Here is a 25,612-nt window from a genome sequence, read left to right on the forward strand (position 1 = left end):
GGAAACTGTTCTCTCCAGAAGTCATCTGAGGCTTGTTAAGTATAAGGAAGTCTTAGTTTTTGCTGCTTCACAGATGTAATAAATATTGCAGACCTCACTCACAGAGGGTTTAACCTTGGGATTCTTTCTCTCAGCACAGAGAGAAATTGTGTCTATAGGTGAAGCAGGTTCTTATCATCAGGAAGGGAGAAGAGGTGAAGGCGTGATGACCTGACAGGTGTGCAGTGAGGAGCTCAGCAGAAGCAAGAGGAAAAGAAGACACACTGAGGTGGAAAGTAAAAGAGGGTGAGAACAGAGTGGTGGGCATTGTGGCTTGAGAGCCCCAGGCACCAGTGGAAGACACCGAAAGGAGGACTGCTCATACCTGGGGTGGGCTGGGTGCAGTAAAGCCATTCCCTGTACTGTGCCTTGGAAACTCTGAGGGGTCGTGGCTCAGATACTCTGTCTCTAAGCCTGAGCTTCTGTAGCACATGATGACCTCACAAGGAAGGGGACTTTTATCTCAGCAGCCCACAACCTGGCACAGCAGTTATTAAACTTTTTGGTCACAGGACACCATGTATAGTGTTAAAAAGTATTGAGACTCTCATACATTGCTGGTATAAAATGGTATAGCCACTGAGGAAAACAGTTTGATAGTTCGTCAAAAAGTTAAACATGAAGTTACCATATGACTCAGCAGTGCCACTCTTAGGTGTATGCCAAAGATAACTGAAAACATGTTTATACAAAAATGTATACACAAATGTACACAGCATTATTCGTGATAGCCAAAAGGTGAAGACAACTCAAATGTCTATCAGTGGATGAATGGATAAACAAAATGTGGTATATACATACAATGGGATACAGGTTGAACATCCCTAATCTGAAAATCCAAAATCAGAAATGCTCCAAAATCTAAAACTTTGAGTGCCAACATGATGCTCAAAGGAGACGCTCATTGAAGCATTTCAGATTTTGGATTTTCGTATTAGGGATGGCCAGCTGATAAGCATATAATGCACATGTTCCCAAATACGAAAAAACTTTTAATCCGGAACATTTCTGGTCCTAAGCATTTCAGATGAGGGATGCTCAGCCTGTATTATTTAGCCGTTAAAAGGAGGGAAGTAGTGATAACCTGGTACAACATGGGTGAACCTTTAAAACATTATAGTAAGTGAAAGAAGCCAGTCATAAAAAGCCACATATATTACGATTTCACTTATATGAAATGTCCAGAACAGGGAAATCTAATAGAGACAGGAAGTAGGTTAGTAGTTGCCAGAGATGGGGGGAGAAGAGGATGGGAGTGACTGCTAAAGGGTTTGGGGTTTCTTTTTAGGGTAATGAAAATGTTTTGGAATTACGTAGCAGTGATGATTGTACAACTTTGTGAATGTACTAAAACACCACTGAATTGTACAGTTAGGCACCACATGATGTTTTGGTCAAGGATTGACTGCTTATGCATTGGTGGTCCCGTAAGATTATAGTGGAACTGAGAAATTTCTATCACCAAGTGTTGCCGTAATATCGTAGTATAATTACTTTTTTAAAAATATGTATATATTTAGTGTAGCCTAAGTGTACAGTGTTTATACAGTTGACAGTAGTGTACGGTAACGTCCTCGGCCTTCCCATTCACTCACCACTCACTCGCTGACTGACCTAGAGCAACTTCCAGTCCTGCAAGCTCCATGCATGATTGGTACCCTGTGTAGGTGTACCATTTTTAATCTTTTATACCAGATGTTTACTGTACCTTTTCTATGTTTAGATACACAAGTACTTAGCATTGTGTTACAATTGCCTATAGTATTCAGGGCATTAACATGTTGTACAGATTTGTAGCCTATGAACCACAGGCTGTCCCATATAACCAAGTGTGAAGTAGGCTATGACTGTCTAGGTTTGCGTAAGTACACTCTATGACGTTTGCACAGCAACAAAATTACCTAACAATACATTTCTCAGAGCATATCCCTGTCATTAAGCAAGCATGATTGTACATATTTAATTGGTGAATTTGATGGTGTGTGAATTACATCGCAATAACAGAAATTGTAGAGAAGAATTTTTATGTCTGTAGAGAGTTATATTAGAAATTAAAACTTGTAATTAAAACGTACTAATTTTTAAAATAACATAATGTAACCATTATATGTTAACATACATTTTTATTTAAAAAAATCCTCAAAACAAAAAATTAAGTGGGAAGAGTAGCATTACCTTACATTTCTTTTATATCTTTAATATCTGGTTAGTAGGAGGCAGCAAGAACCTCATATGTGCTTCTGTGTCAGTCTTTTGTGCTATGTTGCTTTGTGAAAGTATATGAAGAAAATTCAGCTTTACACAGATGTGATTGGAAAAGAAAGGAGTATTGTTTTACACACTTTTGAGATAACATGGATATTCTTTGACACTACCTCAAAACGTGACAAATGGTAGTTTGTTAAAGGCTAGTTGCACTGTGGAATCTGAAATCATTTATATTAAAGTTTATTGATCTGTCATACTTTAAATGGACCTTTTACCACATGCAAGATTTTGTGTCATCATGCTTTGTCATTTGGAAAAGTATTGGTTCACTAAGTTATGCAGATCTTCCAAATATTGACTCATTTCATTATTCTGTCTAAAATCACATTTGCTAATGTGATCCCTGACCTCCTCAGAAAAGTCTTCATTATTGGGAAGCTTTTAAGCTCATGGTGGTAGATACGAGTTTTCCAGAATTCTGACTTCTGTGTGATGAGAGCCTGTGTCTTTTTGGTTGGCTTTGGTGGGTATGATCTTGACTGTTTTACAATATAAAAGAAGAAACGATTTTTTGGGAGAATTTGTGAGAATAGAGTGCTGGTGCTAAGTTGTCTATATTGGGTGACTTCCTAGAAGAGGTTACTGGAGCCCTCTATGGTTGCTTCTTTGGCTAGGGTGGGGTGTATGTGTGTTGAGAAAAGTTAGGAGGGTTTTTCTATTTGAGCAGGGAGCTAGAAGGACAGTAGAAGAGCAGAGCTGAGTGTTGGACGAGGGAGATGGAGCCCAGGACGTGCCGGGGGAGTTAGAACACATGGGTCAGGATGGCTTGCAGAGTGCTGTTCCACATCCTGCCCCGTTCGATCCTTACCTTGATCTTACTAGTTAGGCCCAGAGGGTGTTCTGTTACACTTCTTTAATAGGTAAGGGAAATGAGACTCAGAAATGGCAGTGGAATTGTCTAGAATTGTCTGGTTAGTTAGGAGTGGAATGGGCACCTGTCCTCAGCCTCTGCTTCCTAATGCATGCTGGTTTGTTTGCAGCTGCACTAGGCTTGCTTTATTGGTGAGAAACAGACAGAGGTTTCTCATGGTCAGAGTCAAGGGAGACATTGGTGGAGTTGATGCACCATGCATCTTTGGATGAAGGTCGAAAGGAGTATACAGGATCTTTTACTTTGGGAAATGCTATTGCCACTGTACAGAGGTGGGATGGACCCACACAAAGTTTGGTTCACATATCAGCCTGATGAGACCTCACGATGCACCCAGAGAGTAAGAAAAGGTTAAGTATTGACATGGTAAAGCTTTTGGGGGAGAGCAGGCAGACTCTTGGGTCCAAAAGTGTCTTGAGAGAGCAGCGAAAGGAGACTGGCTTGGCTCTTGCATGATTAGGGGTTGGGGTTGGTCGAGAGCTTCCTTCCTTGCCCCCCTGGACCTGGATGGTTTGAACTTCCTGCCAGTGCCAAAGGAGGGGGCCCCAGGCTTTCTTATCAGCTTGCCTAGATGGGGGTAGAAGGGGAAGGTGGGGAGTGGTAGGGCCTGAAAACTGTTAGCAGTCAAATGTCAGAAATGGAGCCAGACTCTGTATTACAGGAAATGACATCTTCTCTCAAGGAATCTAGCAAGTAGCAATTTGATTCTAAGTTCAAGACTTAGAACCAGCAAAGGGAGTGACTGAGTGAGCTACTGGCAGAACTTGTTGACTTAGCTGAAGTCTGCATGATCACAGCTCTGCATATCCTGGAACTCCACATTTCCTCCTGGTGACGAAGTGATGTGTTTCAGCTGATTTAGAATGTTGGCCTGTTGGGAACAAAGCGAAGCTTGTGGGAGAAGAAGATAATGTGGTATAGGAAGGCTCTGAATGCAGGGATGTTGCTTTCTTTTACCGAGAATTCTCTCTTGCTTACCGTTGCCTTTATCTGCCCCCCACCCCTTCTTTCCTTTTACCCTGAGAGTTGTTGGGAGGAAGCTTAGCTGGGCCAACAGATGATGGAACCATCTGTTGGAGGCTTTGAAATCCCATTTTACCACACAAGGAGAAGCATAGCCGTCTTCTCCAGGAATTTTAGTACTCATCAGTCCTAGGCTGTCATATGAAGCAGTCTACACAGCACAGTAAAAAAAATGCGGACTAGTCAATAGTTTGTATGGGAGGACTACTTTGTGATTGGAATGTTTGTACTTGGAACACTGTCCCAGATATTGCTTAGGTTATACTTGGAAGATGTTTTGGAAGCAAGTAGGACTTGAACTCCAACAGATACTGGGTTGAGGAGGCTGCCAGGCACCAGTCTTAGATCCCCGAGGGCTTGGATCTGGAAGTGCTGGTCCCATTTTGGTTTGTATTTTGTAATGAATGGTTGGAGTCAGCTCAGCGTCCAATAATTGAAGCATTGATGTGTGAAACATTGATTATGCAGTGATCACTTGAGGAGGTGACTGGTGGTCACAGCTTATTTCTCTAATGTCTTTCCCTTTCTCTCCCACTCCTCATTTCCACCTGGGAATCCTCTCCTTCCAGTCTGGAATATATGAGAGAGTTTTAGAGCCCAAAGAGGCCTTGGAGGTGATTATTTCTCTTATGTGTTATATTTAAGGAACTTGATAATAACTAACTTCAAACATTTATTTCAAAATGTTTCAAAACTATACAGAATTAAAGAGAATAGTGTGATGAGTATATATCACCCAGATTTAGTAATTTTAAGATATTGCCCAGGTACAACTATCCACATACAGAGCACTTCACATGCTTTACTTTTATAACCTCCCAACAGCCTCTTGCGGGTAGATACAAATATATTTCCTCTCTTGAAGATGAGAAAACTGACAGGCCCAGAGAGATGAAGAACGTTGCCTGGGGTCTCCCAGTCTGCAGCCAGCCGCCTATGACTTCACCCTCTCTGCCGCACTGCCTGAAGAAGTTTTAAAGTTTGCCTGACATACACGGTCAGCTGAGGTCCGGCTAGAAGTGGAACCAAGAGATCTCACTCCTTCACTGTTTCTTTCATTGTGATTTTCTGTGACTTTTCTCTTTCCGTTACTCTTTTGCAACTGACTTTCTGGGCTTAAAGAGTCTCGGTACCATTTTAACTCTGATAGGCAGACAGCAGCATCCTAAGTTTGGGGTGGTGGGAGTGGTCTGCTCCACTGCCGGTGATGAGGTGTGCATTGTCTATGGAGGATTTAATAACACTAATAAAAGCATCCAGAAGTATGCCTGTAAAGTCTAAATATCTAGAATTTTGCCTGCAGTTCTAAACAATGTCGGTGATACTCTTTCCCTGAAAATCTTTTGTTGGTGTTCTAAATAATTGCTTTATTGAATTTTAATAATATATATATATAAGCTTCAAATGAGTACTTCTGGAGTACTTAGCCTTTAATAGATACTGTAGGCCCAGCGCCATGGCTCATGCCTGTAACACCAGCACTTTGGGAGGCCGAGGCAGGTGGATCACCTGAGGTCAAGAGTTTGAGACTAGCCTGGCCAACATGGTGAAACCCCGTCTCTACTAAAAATACAAAAAATTAGCTGGACATGGTGGCATGTGCCTATAATCCCAGCTACCGGAGGGGGTGGGCTGAGACAGGAGAATTGCTTGAACCCGGGAGGTGGAGGTTGCGGTGAGCCAAGATCGTACCACTGCACTCCAGCCTGGGTGACAGAGTGAGACTCTGTCTCAAAAAAAAAAAAAAGATACTGTATGTAGCATGGAAGTTAAATCTGACACTCCTGATTATATAGTTAGCCCTGAACACATGGGGACTCAGCTGCTTGCATTCATTTCCAGAGTAACTTCTTAAGACTTTAGAATTGTTCAGAAAGCTTGCTTAGGACAGTCTTGTGTATTTAACCCTGTAGTATTACATATATCTGCTTTTAAACAGTAGATTTGAAATAAATGATAGTGTTACTGATGACTATAATTGTCACTCTGTGTGATCACTTGGAGCTTTTGTCCAAGAGTCCTTAAAAATTAAAACAGTGAAACAGAATGCAAACCGTGAGGTGTAATATTTTTGCTTGGTAAGTACAAAAATAATATCTGTAAAATTAAAATTTATCACTTATCATTTAAGACAGTTGTATTAAAACTAAAGAACAAATCTAGAAAATAATAGTTAATGATTTTTACATAACTATTACTGAAAATAATTTTTTTTCATACATGGAGGGTGTGTTAAAAAATGATCCTTCCTAGGTGTCTATAATGTGTTAGATATGCCATTGTAGGCAGAAGGCTTTTTTCTATGATTCGTTTTTAAGTGAAGAGATTGAGAATCTTTCATACGTGCAACTGGAACCATTAGGATAGGAAGAAAGTTACACAGGGCATTACTTGTATTGAAGGATTACTCTGTGCCAGAAGTTGCTGGTACTTGGTACAGCTTTATCTCACTTTGATATTTGTCAAGCTTCTCAGTCCTGTCTGCAGTGCTGACAGACTGTGTGTGTGACAGTGGCAAGAGCTCCTGCTGGCTCCTTTGCTTGGAGCATGCAAAGGGGGCTTAATGCCTTCTCTTGGGAGGGGGCCATGGCGCCTTTGCAGTGGTAAGACCTCAGCCGGAGCCCTAGCTTCTCTACTGTTATCTCTAGCATCACGTAGAACAGTGCTTCTCCATTGATTTTGCCCCCAGGGCAGGTTTGGCAAAGTCTGAAGACATTTTAGTTGTCACCACTGGATGGGGGCTGCTATTAGCATCTTGTGGGTAAGGACATGACTCCTGCTAAGTGTCCTGTGGTACACAGGACAGCCCCTGTACCCCTCTGGTAAAGAATTACCAGCCCCAGTCATCCAGTAGTGCTGAGCTTGAGACACTGACTTAGGGCAAGTTACTTAAACTTGTATGGCCTGCTTCCTTATTTCCTCAAAATGGGAAAAATAACAGCAGTACTTTTCTCATAAGGTTGTTGTGAAAACTATGGGAGACAGATTCACAATAGCTTCAAAGACAATAAAATACCTAGGAATCCAACTTACAAGGGATGTAAAAGACCTCTTCAAGGAGAAATGTAAACCACTGCTCAGTGAAATAAAAGAGGACACAAACAAATGGAAGAACATACCATGCTCATAGCTAGAAAGAATCAGTGTTGTGAAAATGGCCATACTGCCCAAGGTAATTTATAGATTCAGCGCCATCCCCATGAAGCTACCAATGACTTTCTTCACAGAATTGGAAAAAACTGCTTTAAAGTTCATATGGAACCAAAAAAGACCCCGCAGTGCCAAGACAATCCTAAGCCAAAAGAACAAAGCTGGAGGCATCACGCTACCTGACTTCAAACTATACTACAAGGCTACAGTAACCAAAACAGCATGGTACTGTTACCAAAACAGACATATAGCCCAATGGAACAGAACAGAGCCCTCAGAAATAATACTACACATCTACAGCCATCTGATCTTTGACAAACCTGACAGAAACAAGAAATGGGGAAAGGATTCCCTATTTAATAAATGGTGCTGGGAAAATTGGCTAGCCATATGTAGAAAGCTGAAACTGAATCCTTTCCTTATTCCTTATACAAAAATTAATTCAAGATGGATTAGAGACTTAAATGTTAGACCTAAAACCATAGAAACCCTAGAAGAAAACCTAGGTAATACCATTCAGGACATAGGCATGGGCAAGGACTTCATGTCTAAAACACCAAAAGCAACGGCAACAAAAGCCAAAATTGACAAATGGGATATAATTAAACTAAAGAGCTTCTGCACAGCAAAAGAAACTACCATCAGAGTGAACAGTCATCCAACAGAGTGGGAGAAAATTTTTGCAATCTACTCATCTGACAAAGGGCTAATATCCAGAACCTACAAAGAACTCAAACAAATTTACAAGAAAAAACCAAACAGCCCCATCAAAAAGTGGGCAAAGGATATGAACAGACACTTCTCAAAAGAAGAAATTCATACAGCCAACAGACACATGAAAAAATGCTCATCATTACTCGCCATCAGAGAAATGCAAATCAAAACCACAATGAGATACCATCTCACACCAGTTAGAATGGCAATCATTAAAAAGTCAGGAAACAGCAGGTGCTGGAGAGGATGTGGAAAAATAGGAACACTTTTACACTGTTGGTGGGACTGTAAACTAGTTCAACCATTGTGGAAAACTGTGTGGCGATTCCTCAAGGATCTAGAAGTAGAAATACCATTTAACCCAGCCATCCCATTACTGGGTTTATACCCAAAGGATTATAAGTCATGCTGCTATAAAGACACATGCACACTTATGTTTATTGCAGCACTATTCACAATAGCAAAGACTTGGAATCAACCCAACTGTCCATCAGTGACAGACTGGATTAAGAAAATGTGGCACATATATACCATGGAATACTATGCAGCCATAAAAAAGGATGAGTTTGTGTCCTTTGTAGGGACATGGATGCAGCTGGAAACCATCATTCTCAGCAAACTATTGCAGGAACAGAAAACCGAACACTGCATGTTCTCACTTATAGGTGGGAATTGAACAATGAGAACTCTTGGACACGGGAAGGGGAACATCACACACCGGGGCCTATTGTGGGGAGGGCGGAGGGGGGAGGGGGGAGGGATAGCATTAGGAGATATACCTAATGTAAATGATGAGTTAATGGGTGCAGCACACCAACATGGCACATGTATACATATGTAACCTGCAGGTTGTGCACATGTACCCTAGAACTTAAAGTATAATTTAAAAAACCAAGCAAAACAAAACAATAAAACTATGGGAGACAGTACATTTAAGAGCTCAGTAGTTATAATTGTTATTATTGTGATTAACTTAGTGAAAATAAAATCCAAAAGGTAGAAAAAACAAAAACAAAAACGGCTGCTGTGATATACCTAAGATCTGTAGAGTCAACATACTACACTCTTTGTATCCTTAGTACTACACAGTTGACCCTGAACACCTTAGATCTAAGCCACGTTAGTCCACTTATATGTGGATTGTTTTCAATTGAACATGGATCAAAAACGCAGTATTTGCAGGATGCAAAACCTGCATGACCAAGAACTGCCTTTTTCTGTATCTGTGGGTTCTACAGCTCCAACTGTGAGACTTGAGCATGCACAGATTTTGGTGTTTGTCCAAATACCAGTCGCCTGCAGATAACCTAGGGGCAACTGTAAATGGATAACAGTGCTTAGAATAATGACCTTGAATCAATATTCAGTGTATGAAACTTAGTAAAGTGGGAAATTGAACTAGAAACATTTAGAAACATTTTCTTTTTTGATGGTGTTTTGCTGTTGCCCAGGCTGGAGTGCAGTGGCACAGTCTTGGCTCACTGCAACCTCTGCCTGCTAGGTTCAAGCAATTCTCCTGCCTTGGCCTCCCAAGTAGCTGGGATTACAGGTGCCCACCACCATGCTCAGCTAATTTTTGTATTTTTAGTAGAGACAGAGTTTCACCAATTGGCCAGGCTGGTCTCAAACTTCTGACCTCAGGTGATCTGCCCGCCTCGGCCTCCCAAAGTGTTGGGATTACAGGTGTGAGCCCTCGTGCCTGGCCTGAAACATTTTCAAAAGAAGAAAATATTTCTGGCCAAATGTTAGCTTGTCAATGTTTTCTCAACTCTTCTGATCGTGTCACCTCATGTGCCTCTTAAGCTACCCGACCCCTCCCTTAAAGTTTTTGATAAAGGGATCGGGGAATCCTGTTTTAACATGATAGTCCTAGATGATTTTTAAGATCAAGCTAGATTGGGGACTGTTCTTTTAGGTAGAAAAAAGATTTATCAACTAATAAAGCAGGTTTCTTTCCTGAAGCACTTTATATGGTAAACGGTAAATTGTATTATGCATTGTGGGGAATGAGAGTAAAAAAAAAAAATGTATGTATCAAGTAATATTTCCTAAACTTAACTATGGAATGTTCTGTTAAACACATTTTCTGATGATGTTTCACAGACAGCACACTGGGAAACAATTACAACTCCCTCACCATAAATTCTGATTAAAGGAGGGTTTCCTTCCCTTTCACATTTTAGCTGAATAGCTATGTAAACCCAAAAGTATTTGAGACAGATCGCATTCAGTTTAGAAGTTTATTTTGCCAAGATTAAGGACAATGACGGGGATTAAAGAAACATGGCATCACACAAGCAGTTTATAGTCTATGCTTTTCTCCAAAGATGATTTTGAGGGCATCAGTATTTAAAGGGGAAAAGCAGGCTGAAGGGGAAAGAGGGTAGGGTATTACTGAATCCACATGTTGCAAGAGGAAAGGAGCAGATAGGGGAATAGTCAGTTACGTATTCCTCTGGAGCTCAGTAAATCAACACTTTACCTAGATAAGGTGAACAATAGAGTAGCAACCTGTGGAGATACTTAACGTTTATTCTGTAGCTATCTACTTAGGAACAAAAGGAAAAGCAGCTTTCAGCTTAATATTTTTCCTTTTGACATAGTGAGTTGGAGTCCCAAGTTTTTGTTTTCCTTTCACAGCTACTTGGCTTTCGAGTGGCCCTGCAGTGGAGGAGCGGGGTGAGTACACATCATGACTCACATAGGGTGAGTCCATCTGGGTCTGCACACTCATGTGTGCAGATGACTCCAGGCCAGTCCTGGGCACAGAGTTTGCCTGTCCTCCTGCCCCAGGGACAGGGTGCCTCTGAGACCCTTTCAGTTTAGGTTTGTGGGAAGAGCTTTCCTCAAAAAGTGCTTATGTGGGCTTCTGAGGCAGCAGGCCTGCCCTCTGAGAATTCTATTGGCTCCTCAAGTGATGCCTTGGTGGGGTTATCTAATTTCTGCCAGAAGGCCACACCCACGTTTGCCTCAGGAAGTTCCTGCCAGTGCTCAGGTGACTGATGAGTTCCTTTTGGGCACCACTTCAGCTAACGACAGTCATCTCTAGGAACTCAGATTAATGCACAACGTCAAATCCACAGCCTTTGTTCCCACCATATGGATTGAGTTTATCTGTATTTTATAGTGATTATGGCAGAAAGATAGTAGCAGAGATCCAGATACATGGCAGCTGTTGACAGATTGAGAATTGGTAGTGGCTCATAATCTGGTTACTTGTGTCTTTCATTATTGTAATTTGATACTGTTAAATCTCAAATATAGCAATATGTGAATTCAGATTATCTTACTCTTACTGTTTATTCTTTTTAGCCCTAATTTGTGAAAAGTGATTAGCCCAGAGCAGGGAGATGTGAGTGATCTCCCTCCCTCCCCCTTTGCCAGCAACTGGATTGTTTGTACATTGTTTGTATTTCCAACTCCTGTGGTACTCCTGTACTAAATGGGTGACTCAGATAAATGAAGTTAGTTCAGTGATTGTGATCCTGTCATTCTGTGTGACCACTTTAGTTTTTATTTGTGTTTAAAATTAAAAACTAAACCTAAGGTGTAATATCATTTGGTACCTACAAAGTTTAGTTAGTACGTGGAATGCTTTGTCCACAGTTTTCCAAAGTGGTTATGCCAGTGTATACTCCCAGCAGCAAAGGTGAGAATATTCCAGTTGCCCCATATTGTTACCAATACCTGGTATTTCTTTAAAACATGTGAAATTGAGTTTCACTGCGATCTTCCTAGTATTAGATAATAAAGTTTTAAAACCCAGTTGCCCTTTCCAGTGTGTGTCATCAGAACCATACAGTCTTGGGGTGCCTTCCATAAATGAGAACTTTGTGATCTCCTCTTCCATGAATTAGATATTTAGTTATTTTGGTGGAGAGTGATACCGGCCTTTTGCTCAGTCTCTTGAAAGAGAAAAGGTCAGCATCATCTTGTGGATTTCATTGAGCATGAAAACAGAATTTACCATAAGCATGTGTGAGCTCTGAATGTCACTACATATCTGCCCTAGCGTTTCTCATATTTTAAGTGTCTTGCTCCTTTGTCTTTGTTCCCCCCCCCCCCCCCACCCCCCCAGTAATCCGATTGAAATGGGAAACAGAAGGATAGGAAATGGGTGCGCTTTTGGACCTCTGGATATGCAATTTCATTAGATTTAGCCAAAAATTTGTGTCACGTTCCTGTAGAAGAGAGCTAGTGACCTGGGGATGCTTAACTTGGGGCCGGCTGGTTGAGAAGTCATACATTACATTCTGTGAATTTATCTTTTTTAAATCTTTGTATTCATGTCAGAGTCTGTGGAACCTTTTATATACTTAACCTTGGTGCTCCCATTAACCTTGGTGCTAGAGAAAAGGCAGGTCTGGAGTGGAAAGGATTTCCTGGTAAAGCATGGCAGCTTTTCTCGTCCTGCAGGTCTCACTTAAGAGAGCTATGCATCCTGGTTCTTAGAAGATGACAGGTGAGGAAGGGGCCTCTGATATCCAAAGTTAGACTTGATTGTTCTTTGGTAGTGAATGAGTCTAGGAGAATGAATACTAGGTAGTATTCATGGTTTGGGGCTTTAACGTTTATTGTATATAGGCAGTATCCCATTATGTCAGTTTCCGTCATAAAAATATGATACTTATTGGCTTTTACAATATGAGAATGCAGGTTTCGCTAAACTGATGACTTAAATGGACTTGGAGTCCACTGGTGCTGACTTGTGTGAGCGCATCTTGCAATGTACGGCCTTCCAATATTGACAGAGTTGAAGGAAACCTGGAGGTTTTCTGGGAACTAATCTTCAAATGAGGCATTTACAATATATTGTTACTTTTGTAGGATTGATTCTGTGTGGAAAGTGCATTCTTTAGATATGTCAAGATTCCTTCTTTGATTTTTAATAATGAAGGTCTTTAGTAAAACCTGTTTTTTGTTTGTTGTTTGGTTTTTATGGAGGGATGGGGGGCGGTGCAATTCTCTGAAAGCGTTGGTAGTGAAAAGCTGGCAGTGGCCCAAACTGCAGTGCTGCCTTTGTGCACGTTCACATTCTTCAGTGAACACCAGCGGGCCCTTCAGTGATTTCCTGCTGTTGGGCCAAAACATAGCTAGTACTAAATTTTATGCTCCCCTGAGCTGCCAACATATACTACACTACTGAGAGGAATTCCACTGTCCTTTTATTCTAGAGGTAAATCTATTCTGAACTTTTATGGGAGAGAAATGAGACTGACTTAAAAAATACACAGGAAAAAATCTCCCACTCCTCTTTGATTAACTTATGAACAAAGGAAAACAAAATTTATTATTGATTGCTTTAAAAAAGTTACTGCTAGTGAGATAGTCCTTTTCTTCCTCAGGATGCTGAGTTCCTTCCCCTCTGTAGCTTGCTGAGGGGTTGCGGGAGCTCCCCTAAGAATGTCTGGTGATGATGGTGGTTCTGAGGCTTGAGGGTTCTGCCCCTTCTGGATTGAAATGCAAAGGAGGCTGCTTCACAGCTGGACAGCAGTGAGCTCTGGGCCACCATGAGACTGCCTGCTCCGTGTTCTATGTGGGGCAGATGTGGGAGAAGGATGGTGGGAAGAATGGCTTCCAAACTGTTGATTGATCAGATATGCAAGGGAGGTTGCCAGGGGATAATGCCAAGAAGAGGTGGGTAAAGAAAGGAAAGGAATCCACAGAAGGGAGGAGGGGAGTGCAGGTGTGCATGTGTTCTGAAAAGTGCTCATACACATACAGTTTGCTTGTTACTTAAAAACTTACTGTGGGAAGTTTTCTAAATGTATTTTATAAGGCAAGTTAAATGTTTGGGTTTTGTATAAATAAATTTAGTAGTTAATGTATAGCATGTAGAATTAAGCATTTTCTTCCTGAGTGAGCTCACTGCCAGGATCCACGTAGGAATATGTAAAATCACAGATCATTGGTGGATTCTGAACACAGCTGTAGGATTCCATACTGAAGCACAGCTTTCCTGAAAATAGCCAAATTAGGTGTGGCCCTTCCCCTCTGGCCTTAGTCCTGCTGAGGCTGTGTTCCTCTGAGTCATCTCAAGTAAGTGAACAAATGCTGCGCCAGTGGCCAGGAGAAAGCAGCCCCTTTGTGTGTTTTTGTGTTCCTTTAGCATTTCAGAATGTGGCCTGACAGGTAACTGTGGGGCTATTTTTGACTCATAAAGAGAATTCTAGAGGAGGAGATGCTCTGGCCCCCGGCTGGGGGTGGGCTGTCTTCTGTAGCTTTTCCTGGTATCACATTTAAATGTTGTGCTCCATGGTAGGCTGTATTTGTAGTGTCTCAGTTGACAAAGGCTGAAGCAAAATAGATTGAGAGCAGACATCTCAGAAGGCCCAGATGAACACTCATGTATATGGCACAGAAGTGCTAGGTGGCCCTGCAGTTTCTGTATGAATAGTTATGGCCTTGTATTGGCGAGTAGTTTTTCTCCCACATCACAGCTCAGTTGACTGGCAAGTCTATGAAAGATGTTCTGGGAGCAGGCACTGAAAACTTAGTGTCACATGATGGATATATACTACTTGACATTTGCATTTTTGCACCAAGCTTTAGGTTTAATGAGCTTCCTCTCCTTGTTGGGTGTGGCTGATGGAAGCATTGGTAGGAATGAGTATTCTCTTTTGACATATAAATAATTGCATTTTCCAACGGAAAGGCTCTGTGTTCATTTTCTGTTGCTGCCACAGCAAATTACTATACATTTTCTGGCTTAAAACAATACAAATGTGTTATCTTACACTTCTCTAGTTTAGAAGTCTGACCTGGGTATCACTAGGCTAAAATCAAAGGGCTGGCAGCACTGCGGTCCTCTGGAGGCTCTCAGGGAAAATCTGTTTCCTTGCCTTTTCCAGTGTCTAGAGGTTGCCTATGTTCCTTGACTTACGGCCCCCTCTGTTTCCAAAGCCAGTGGCCTCGCATGTCTGGAGTATACTTCTGTCAGCACATCTCTTTATCTTCTGCCTTCTTCTTCCCCTTTTAGGGAGATTACTTTAGGCTTACCCAGATAATCCCAGGAACATCCGTTTTAAAGTCAGTGGATTAGCAACTTTAATTCCATCTGCAGCCTTAATTCCCCTTTGCCATGTAAGGTTGCAGGTTCCAGGGATTAGGAGGTGTACATCTTTGGGGACATTATTCTGCCTACCATAGGCTTTTTCTGTGTTTCCTTAGAACCCTCATCTGTATCAGGTTATATTAGAAGTTGTCTGTTTATATATATTTTACTGCTGCTGCTACTACTACTACTGCTGCTGCTGCTACTACTACTGCTACTACATTTTACAGACTTCTCAAGGTCAGGCACTGTTTGTTTCGTATTTGAATCCTGGCATTACCACAGCCCCTGGTGTACATATAATGGTGCTTAGTAGGTGTTTGCTGAGCTAAAGGGAACTCTTTCAACTCCCTGATTTTACATATGAACAAACTAAGAAACAGAGAACTGTGCTTTCTTTTTTTTTTGAGATGGAGTCTAGCTGTGTCGCCAGGCTGGAGTGCAGTGGCATGATCTCGGCTTGCTGCAACCTCCGCCTTCTGGGTTCAAGTGATTCTTCTGCCTCAGCCTCCCAAGTAGCTGGGATTACAGGCACCTGCTACCATGCCCAGCTAATTTTTGTATTTTTAGTAGAGACGGGGTTTTACTGTGTTGGCAAGGCTGGTCTTGAACCCTGACCTCATGATCTGCCCACCTTGGCCTCCCAAAGTGCTGGGATTACAAGCATGAGCCACCATACCTGGCTGAGAATTGTGACTCTTAAAGTAGTGAGAACTCAAAAACCCTTTTATCTTGACTTCCATAAAACTGTGAAATGCCAAGCTCAAATCTTCATGCTTGGAAGAAAACTTGGGTATGCAATAAGAATGTGTTGTTGTTGCCTTCTCTCATAAAGGCATCGTCTGATACTGGTCATGAGCATAGAACAAAATGAACAAAGTGAATTATTGCCTGTGTATCTGAAGACTGCTCTCTGCTAAACAGAGTATCACTTAGTCATAAATCAGCTCAGTGTTTACTTAATGGAAAATGAGGAAGATCTCCTACCAAGCATTCATTGGCTTGATTTTAAGGATTATACTCTCAAAATGTGAGAACTATCAGATTATGTTTGTACAAAATATAGCATACAAATTAAATCAGCACGGTAGCATAATTTGAAAACCATGCACTTGTGGCTGAGTATAGATAAATTCTTGTCAATTAATTTTGACCTTGTCCGAATGCCTTGCAATGATTAATTAGTAGGAAGCAAACCTAGGATGGCAAAACACCCCAAAATAGTTGCCCAGGATGCCTGGTGTGCCAGCAGACGGTATTTCCCCCCCAGGATCAGGATACTGAGGAAACCCATGTTCTTCTGCAAGATTGGCACACATTCAGGTGGTTTTAAAATAGAGCTGTTTATCTGTTGTGTTTATTTTGGTATTTGAAATTTTGTATATCAAAGCTAACCCTAAAAAAACAACAGATTTTCTTAACTTTTTATTTAAATACTGGCTGCTTTGAGGATGTGCATACAGATTTGGTTTTGGTGTGAACCAATGACTGACAGTTGTCACCTGATAAAAGCGCTCCTTTACCTCTCCCTTACTTCAGTGTCTCGGAACTTTCTGGGCCTTAGAGTTGCAGTCTCATTTCCCTCTGCTTCCCAGCCTATGTGCAGGGCAGGCCTCTTCCTCCCTCAGTCCCAGCTCGGCACACCCGCTGCCAAAGATGCCTTTGCAGTTGGCAATATGGCATAGGGTGGTGGTTTTCAAACTGTTGTTTAGTTTTGGGAGTCATGGAACTCCTGTATTATTATTATTATTATTATTATTTTTAATGACATGTAAATAAGATGTATAACATGAATTAAAGTGGAACTGCTGAGGTTGAAGATGAGTGGGAACCCAGGGCCCTGCTGAGCTGGGGCCTGAGGCCAAGTATACAGGAATCCCTCTGGGAACACAGAATTCAGTTGAAATAGTCTTAAAGTAGAAAGAGCACAGATTGCATCACTTACTAGATGGATGAGGTGTGTGACTTTGAGCAAGTTACTGTTAGAAATGCTTGTTCCCCAGTGCCACAAAGAAATAGCACTCGAACATAAATTTAATTCTCTCAGCAAGGCAATTTTTACTTTTTGCAGAAAGGGTGCTCGTTACAGATGGAACAATGGCGAGAGCACACCTGAACAGGGGAGGGGCAGGGATTCTTATTCCTGTTGCAGGTAGCCCCTGCTACTGTGTTGTTACCCTATTGGCTAGGGTTGGACCGCACAGTCTAAGCTAATTCTGATTGGCTATTTTAAAGAGATCAGGGGTATGAGCCAGAGTGGCAAGGTGAGTAGTTTGTTGGGAAGAACAGTTAGGAACAGGTAACTAAAGGTGACTTACGTCAGAGCAGGTGACCAAGGGTGACTCAGGTCAAAGTGGATGACCGGAATTAGGACGGAGCAGATGACCAGGGGAACAGATGTGAACTACTGATTAGGACTGGTGGGAAAGTTGTTTACTGAAACTAGAAGCAAGTGGGCAATGAGAACCAGGAAGTTAAACTTTAAAATGGAGAATCAAAGAATAAGAGAGCTGAACCTACTGACATACTGATTCTTTGAAGAGAAACTTGGGGTTCACCATATTTAACATTACTCTAGTTTTTAGTTTTCTCATCTTTAACATGGGAATGATAGTACTTGCCTTACTGGATGGCGGCAAAGATAGATGAGCTCGTGCTTGGGAGGAGCCTGGGATCAGGCAGGTTCTCAGTCAGTGGTAGCCATAACTGTCGCTTTGTGATTCTTCTCTCTGCCCCCTTCTCCGTCTTCCTGTTGTCCTCCTTCTACTTCCACCCCTGCTACCAGTCCTCCTCTTGTTCCCTCTTCCTTCTGTTTTTATCCGCCAGCCTTCATGGCCTGACTAGTGCTGGCCTCACTTCTCAAACCATGACTGTCTCATTGCGTGTTCCTAGTCACAGGAACCACAGCCTTCTCTAAATTCCTATAACACTTATTATTTGTTCCATTAAAATGTTTTCAAAATGACATTTTATGTCATTATAAAAGGAACACATCTGTAAAAGAAATACATGTTTATTGTAGAAAATTTAGAAGATATGTAACTACAAGATCTTTCAAGATAGGAACTCTTTTTATATTTTTTTCCTGCTGCGTAAATATAGTGGGAATCATCCATTTCATACTTAATAGATTAAAAACTATTAGTTTTAAGTCTGTGGTGTTGTATTACCTCATTTGAAAGAGATTTTGATTTTTATGGCAGAGGAGGAAAGAATGTCCTCCATGAAGTTGAGAACATAAAGACCAGAGGAAGGCACTGTTCTGGGTGTTGTGAAGGATGTAGAGGGACCCAGACCAGGTTTCCTGTCCTTCAGGAGCTCATAGTTCAAATAGGACTAAATGCTATTAAAAAAATAATCTAGTTACTGGTACAGAGAGAATGTCCCGTGGACTCATTGAGGATGAGGAGTTCCAGTCCTGCTGGGGTATCTGAGAAAGCTTCGGAGGCATTGGAATTAGAACCAGATCTTGAAGGGAGTAAGGATTTTGACAGATGGCCAGATGGCACTGAGAACATTCTAGTGGTGGGGAAGTGAAGTGTGAGATGTGGTTAGGTGACCCCACTGGCTGAAAGCAGAGGAGAGGGTCGGCTGGGGAGCTGGGCCTCCAGTGCCAGGCCAGCCCTCAGAGCTGTACGGCAACTCTGTCACAGCAGAGTTGGGAGTGGAGAAGTGACATGACCAGGTGACAGGACCAGTGGGAAGGTTTGAGAAGGAGCAGCCAGGAGGACTTTAGTTGTGGCCATTACAGAGCCTAGCCTAGATGACAACGACCATCTCCTTGACCAGATGATACTCAGGCTCCTTCGAGTCCTCTTTTTGACCAGGCCTTTTTCTTGGGTCCTGTCTTCAGTCTGCATAGCTTTGCTAAGTCAGTTTAACTACAACCTCCCACTCTTAAGCTCTCCTCCCCTGGCCTGCCTTCAGCAAGAATCCCCCTCCCCTTGCTGTCTCCTGTGAGTTATTTTCCATCCACTGACCCCGCTCACTCTGTGCATTGGTGCTGAGTCCCCAGTTGCCTTGTGTTTTCTGAGTTGAGCTCCGTCTCCTTCTCCTATTAGGATAGTCTTAGCATCTATCACAGTAGTCCTGGGAAAGTCTTCCTCACCATTTTAATAAGCGCCAGAGTAATTTTTTCTTTTACACAGATCTAGTAAAGAGATGCTCCTATAAGTATATGATGAATTGAATTGACTTGTGGAGGAAAGATGAGGCAATCAAATAGCAGTGTTTTCTCAAACCTTGCTGCCCTGGACTTTTTGTTGTCATTGTCCTGAGTGGTGTCCTGAGTGGTGTCCTGTGTCTTTTATTGACTCAGAAATCATGGCCTGGTTACTATTTGGGAAGGCATGTTTGTGAACCAGTGCAAATTGCTGGCGTTTAGTACCCCTGCGTTTCCTTTTTAAATTCACCTTCCACTTTCCCTCCCACCCTGTTGTAGGGACACCTGCCTTACTCACAGGTTGCTCCTGGAGACTTTATGTAAAGGCTGGTGTTGACCTGAAGGCCTCGTGCAGCTCGTTTTGCTCCCTTGTGTTTTTCTTACATCTTTTCCCTTCCCTGGCTTCCAGCCATTCTCTGTGAAGAGGCAGCTCACTAGGTGAGCTGTGGCTTTAGAGCTTGTTTGCATTCAGTAGGTTTCCAGGCCATTTTCTCCAGCCTTTTAGTGCATGGCAAAGGCATCATTGGATGAGTATCATCAGGAGGGAAAGGGCAGATGGCAGTGTGTGGACTGTTAAAGAAAGCAGTGTGTGGGCACGGTGGCACGCACCTGTAGTTCTAGCTACTCCAGAGGATTGCTTGGAGCCAGGAGTTTGAGACCAGCCTGGCAACATAGCGAGACCCTGTCTAAGAAAAACAAAAAGGTTTACAAATCTAGGCTTTTAATCTGTATAAAAGAAAAAAGAAAATGAAATAACAGCAAAAAAGAATGCAGTTTGTCCAGAGACAGGGATGTGACTGGACAGCAGGAGTGAGTTGAGCCTTTCTTTGCCAGCGTTTGGTTCAGTTCACTCTCCAGTGCTTTGTGCAACTCATGTTTCCCCTCCTGTTTCCTGCTGGGAAACAGCCTTCTCCAAGAGGTGTGGAGCTGTGGCTAGAAATGGCCTTATGGCTGTGGTAATCCCCAAGTCTACCTCATAGAGACCATCTGGCTGTTTTCTGATTTCTCTACTCCTAATTTAAAGCTTTAGTTAATTGCCTGCACTTTGAGAAGCCTGGTGGAGATAACTTATAAGCATAGGTTAATAGTGAAAATGCTCAAATACAAGAACTGCCCAAACTGCCTTGATTCAATTACATGTGCATTTTTCTTTAAAAGAATTTCACACTGTGAAAAGCCTAGTAATTGTGATTTAAATTGTTTAATAAAAGCGTTCATTTGATTGCAGACTTGAGTAACTCACATTTGTTTAAAAGACTCATGATGGGGATAAGGGGGGTTAGGTTGATTTGCTTAAGATCCCATATGAAGTTGAAGTGTGTGGGTCACAGGGCTTCAGGGCATTGTTTGGATCGGTCAGGGGGGCAGGGTGGCACTTCATGGCTTTCACACTGAGTTGGTTTTCAGCCAGACCGGTCTTTTGGTATGCTGTCGCATAGACACTTGTTAATATTTAAAGTATCTCTGACCTCTTGTGCCTTTCAGTTCAAGATTTTTGTTTGTTTTGTTTTTAGGGCATGTTTTTCATTCCTTACTTAGCCTCTGTTTTGAAGGGCCTTGGTGACCACACCATATTCTCCTGTTTAGGTAACCCCAGTGGCTGAAAGCAGAGGAGAAAATGTTTCATCACGGGCCCTCACCTTCTGAACACTGTGAGTCTGTGCCTTGGAAAATTAAATACGAGTATTGTAAAACTCACTGAGGGCTTCTCTTTGGAAACTTCACATTCATTCTCCACATGTTCTTCCCTCCCTCCCAGCCCCAATAGGAATTAAAAATTGGGAGTTGAAGAAGAAAACTAGAAGTATTATGTAGCAGCCTTGTTTGCTTTAATAAAGTAATAGTTCTGTTTTATCCTCCTCACTTTGCTGTGTAGTGTGCTCCCTTAAAGGTGACTCAGACAGTTGATTGTCTCAGTCTTCTCCCTGTGGTCCCACTACCCGGGCTCCTAACAGTTAAAAAGTTTTTACCAGAAAGTGATGGGTAATAGTACTGGCTTCCTGAGGAAAAGCTATGTGTTGTTGCATTGTTAGAGGAAAAAACCAGAGCTGGATAGTAGTTAAGGTGGTGAAAATGGATTTTACTCAGGAAAACTATTGCAATAGGGGAGGAGAGATCCCAGAATAAAACCAGGCTCAGTGCCAAGTGCGGCATGGGCCACTGGGAATTCCGAGCCAAGGAGCAGTGCGAGGGTCATTGTATCGAAATTACTGGAGGAAACCTCAGGGGTCAGCGGGATTCTAGCTTCATTGACCCAGTGAGGATTCTTGCTGAGGGCAAGCCAGGAGAATCAGACATCACCTGGGGGGTTTTGGGGGACAGTGGAGGACGAGGGACACATCACATATCAACGGTGATCAGATGTTGAGGAGGGGGCAATTCAGCTAAACTGACTTAGCAGGGCTCTTGCCAAAGTCAGGCGATGCAAAGAAGGATATGGAAGACCAAAGGTGGAGGTCCATTTTGGAAGAGCCTTAAGAGCGGTCCGACTAAAGTTGGTCAGAGAGAGACGCTGTCAGCGCCTGGTTGTGTGTTACTTTTAGGTCCTGTGCACTGTCTTTTTTCAGTTGAAAGGACAAACCCTCACCTTCAGCTGTTCTGGGTGCATCTCTGAGGCTGGGTTTAGGGCTGGGCCTCTCCATTAGCTCCTGGGGATGGGGGCAGCACTCACCCTTTGCGGAGGTTTTGCAGCACCCCCAGCTGGCCCAGTATGTGGGTGTTGTGGGGTGCATAGGGCCCCCGAGAGAGACTTTGGGTCTGTCTCAGTGTGCGTGTTACTGTGTTGTGCTATAGTGGCTTCCTTTGTTTGCCTCTGTGAATGGTGGGCTCCAGAGGGCTGGGATCCTGACTGGCTCTTTCATCCTCTCATCTCCAGCATGGCGTTTTGCACATAGCATGTGCTTGATATGTAGTGTGTGAAGTAGTGAAGGTTGTTTGTGAAAACTGGCCTCAGTTCTTTATACTCATGGTGATAGGATCGGGGGATCACAGTTCAGAAACTAGTGGAGAGAGCCTGGAGTATGGAAAGCTGTAATTATTTTAAAAGCTTTCTCTCAACGGGTCATTTCATTCTCACACCTTCCCAAAGCATTCACCAGACAGGCCAACTGGAGTTTCACCTCCCCATTTGCTCTGCTCCCCACCCCATTGCTGAGTTGTAAGAGGCAGGTGCCACAAGAAGGTGGAGTGGTGGGCAGCCAGCCTTAGTATCTGCAAATTGCAGAATGAGCCCTCCTTCTTGGCCCTCCGTAATTGAATGTTATACCACCTTTCTGGTACCGTTAATGGGCCAGGGTGCCCCAGTGTTCTCACGGACTCTGAAATGAACCATTTCTCTGTTGTGGGTTCTTGCATCTGGCAGGGCCATGGTGGGGAGACAACGCTCCAGCCATGCCCCAGGGGCTGGTGAGGAGGTCCAGACAGTTTCACCTAGGCCTCAGGGACACTTCCCATGAGAAAAAAGGATTCCTGCTGGGCCGGGCACTCCTACCTTGCAGCGTGGGAGCAGTCGCTGGAGGTGCTTGAGTTGCTGGGTGCTGTGTCCCAGTGCCCCTGCAGTCCTCTTCCTGCTCTCCCCGTGAAGTTCCCAAGGCAGGATCCGGAGGCCCCAGACTGTTCAGGCAGCCTTGTCTGGCTTGCAGGATTCCTCTAAGCTCTGGGTTTCTAGGATTCCAATTACAAACGGTTATAATCTCACCTCCAGTTGGGTAAGGAAAATTCAAAGTACTGGAGTCAGATCAATTTTTCTGTCTGTTACAATTCTGGGGTCTGGCTCAGAGGGAGCAGATTCTTAGCACTGCTCACTTGGCAGCTCCAGGTGCCCCTTGGACCCTACACTTTACCACATAGCCGTCTTCTTCCCAGGGCTGGGGTCCCTCTGCCACTGCTGCATGGACTTTTGTGCAGAACACACACATAAAACAAACTTGGAGCTAGTAGGAAACCTTTGTATTCAGAGGAAATGTGGAAATAAAATGCAAGTGTCCAGGAAGTTGTTCTAGTAGGCGGCCCTGTGCAGACAGCAGTGGTGTCTCTAGTGGTTCCTCCCTTCAAACCTACTTACCCCACGTCATTATTTTTAGCACAGTGCCTGAAATCCTTCTACTAAGTTCCCTAACCTTTATAATTATTCAGGAGCAAATATTGTACCTTTGGGATCCTAAGGAGCTAGCTCTTGCTTCTTTCCCCTCTTGTCTCTGGGAGGTAGCTTGTCACAGACCCTACCTTAGAGGTACTCAGATACTTTGGAGGGCAGAATTAGTCACTGATGGGGGCACCATTTCCCTCTTTGGCCCTGGATTGGGGAGGAGTTCTAGGAGGTAGGGGAGAGACACAACATTGGTGGTGGGAGGGAGTAACACTTCTTCTAGGGTCAGGTCAGCCTTGTATGCAGGGCACCAAATGAACCCTGTCCCTGGGACCAAAGACTGAGAACTTGGGCCAGGAGTGGCAGTGCTGGCAGTGCTTGAGTTATGTCTGAACCATCCCAGGAGATTCGAGAATTAGGGAACTCCATCAGAAATGGCCCCAGGTGTGTGTGGGCTGTTGCATCCCTCCTGCCTGGAGGCATGTGTGTCCTTTCCCTCTGCCAACCTTCTAGTTTTTCATTTTGATCCTTAGGTGGATTAAAGAGAAGACCTTAAACTGCCAGTTGCTAACCTTGAGTGAGGATTCCCAGAGGAGTGATGGCGCAGTATAGGCAGGACTTCCTCTTCTAGTGATGTGCTTGCTTCCAGGGCCAAGGGAAGGAGAGGTGCAGTGAGACGAGACTCTGTTCTCCGAGCTTTGCTGGAGGAGAAACACCCTCATCCATGTGGAGTGGGCATGGTTAGAGGCAGCAGGGAGGATAGTAGCTGGGCTTCCTGGGGCCTGTGGAGGCTGAGAGCAAAGCCACGTGATCAAGGAGCATGACTGGGAAGCCAGTGGAGGTCCCCTCTGCTGCATGAGAGCCACCTCCTGGATCCTAGGGCCCCGGCTATGGGCAGAGCTGGCCCTCTGTTCTCTGCAGTGAGTATAGGGATGGATGTGATTGTGATCCTCTCAGAGGACTGATGGATTTGCTAGAGACGTAGAAGTGGCTCAAAAGCCAGCAAGGTCCTTGGTGGACATGATATAGATACAGGTTGTGTTCCTTGGAAGTAACCTGCATGTGTCCTTTTGCATGGCGGAGATTCGGAACTGCAACCTGTGCTAATCCTCTTGGGTCCTTTTGTTGTGGCCATGGAGCCCCATGATTTGGTCACTACTTGGGGTCATTTATGTGTCTGACTGATCCAGTTCCTGTATTTTGACTGCTGGGACCAACAGCTGTGTGTGATTAGGGCATTGCTAAGTTCCCGGTGGTTGAAATCTTTTTCTATATGGTTCTCTAGATGTCATTGTGTAATTCAAACTCCTAAGGCTGTAAGTTTTGCTAACTGCTCTTGAAGTGGTGCTTTCCTTGCGTTTTACAAAATGCACAGTAATTTTTGTCTAAAAGCAAAACAAAAAATCGGAAAGTGACCAAGTAAATTTGCAGATAAAATACCCTTATATGTTTCTTCCTTTAAAATCACTGAAAATATGCTCAATTTTTATTTAGTTTAACCAGACCACGTTTGTGAGGGTAAGATATTCCCAAGCTATTCTGAGAGGGGATTTAACCTGAGACCTGGTGGGGCCTGGGAAGGGATAAGACCTGCCTTGCCTGACAGAGCTGCCCCTGCGAAGAATCAGACATATGCTGTGCTTGCATTCCTGGCCTTTCAGCTTGGTATGTCAGTCCCTCATAGCGTAGGCTTCTAGCAAACTCGCTACAGAAATGCATTTTAAGTTCCAAGCAAATGTTGTACAAATGAACTTTGAGAATCCAACTGAATTGAAAGCATGAGCTGACTGGGTTTCTCACATGGTTTCTTTCCACATTTTATAAAGTTCCTGCTTTTTAACCATGTGCACTTGGCAGTAAGACAACTAAAGGCAGCTTGAAAGTGAGGGTGGCATTTTGGATGTCCCTCTTGAGCATGGTGAGGTCATAGCTCCCTGCTGGGCCGTGGAGGCTGTGGACTGCATGTCTGGCTGCTAACTCTTGGCCTAACTGCCCAGGGGGTCCTTCTGCATGGCCAGGATGCTTATCCATGTTTGAGATTCCTTCTCAGGGACTGGTGTCTTGGGTGTCTCCTCCACTTTTCTGAAAGTCTTTTTACTCCACCACAGAATTTGGGTACTAGTGTGTGAAGTGGTGAGGAGGTGACATGACCTGCAGACCAGCCTGCCTGCCAGGTGGCCGACACAGGACACACGCTGTTGAATTCAAGGTGTGAAGGGAGGCACAGGCTATTCTGTTTTCCTC

The 25,612-nt window shown here is 43.3% G+C and overlaps 1 protein-coding gene across 10 annotated transcripts in view; it reads left to right on the top strand.

Annotated features, from left to right (window-relative positions):
* Positions 1 to 25,612, top strand: part of CCNY (cyclin Y) — an 876,528-nt gene that overhangs the window by 693,283 nt on the left and 157,633 nt on the right. For 2 of the 10 annotated variants that reach the window (XM_050804785.1, XM_050804787.1), the window contains one exon: positions 20,869 to 20,933. The exons of 3 other annotated variants lie outside the window; for them this stretch is intronic. In XM_050804785.1, coding sequence (XP_050660742.1) covers positions 20,900 to 20,933 — 34 coding nt within the window. In that variant the 5' untranslated portion in view covers positions 20,869 to 20,899. Of the gene's footprint in view, positions 1 to 134; positions 8,783 to 9,502; positions 10,745 to 20,868; positions 20,934 to 25,612 lie in introns of those variants that run through there. 5 more of the 10 variants (XM_050804782.1, XM_050804780.1, XM_050804781.1 and 2 more) reach the window with 5 other exon arrangements.

Source organism: Macaca thibetana, chromosome 9 (assembly GCF_024542745.1).
Source record: "Macaca thibetana thibetana isolate TM-01 chromosome 9, ASM2454274v1, whole genome shotgun sequence".
Taxonomy (NCBI): Eukaryota; Metazoa; Chordata; class Mammalia; order Primates; family Cercopithecidae; genus Macaca; species Macaca thibetana.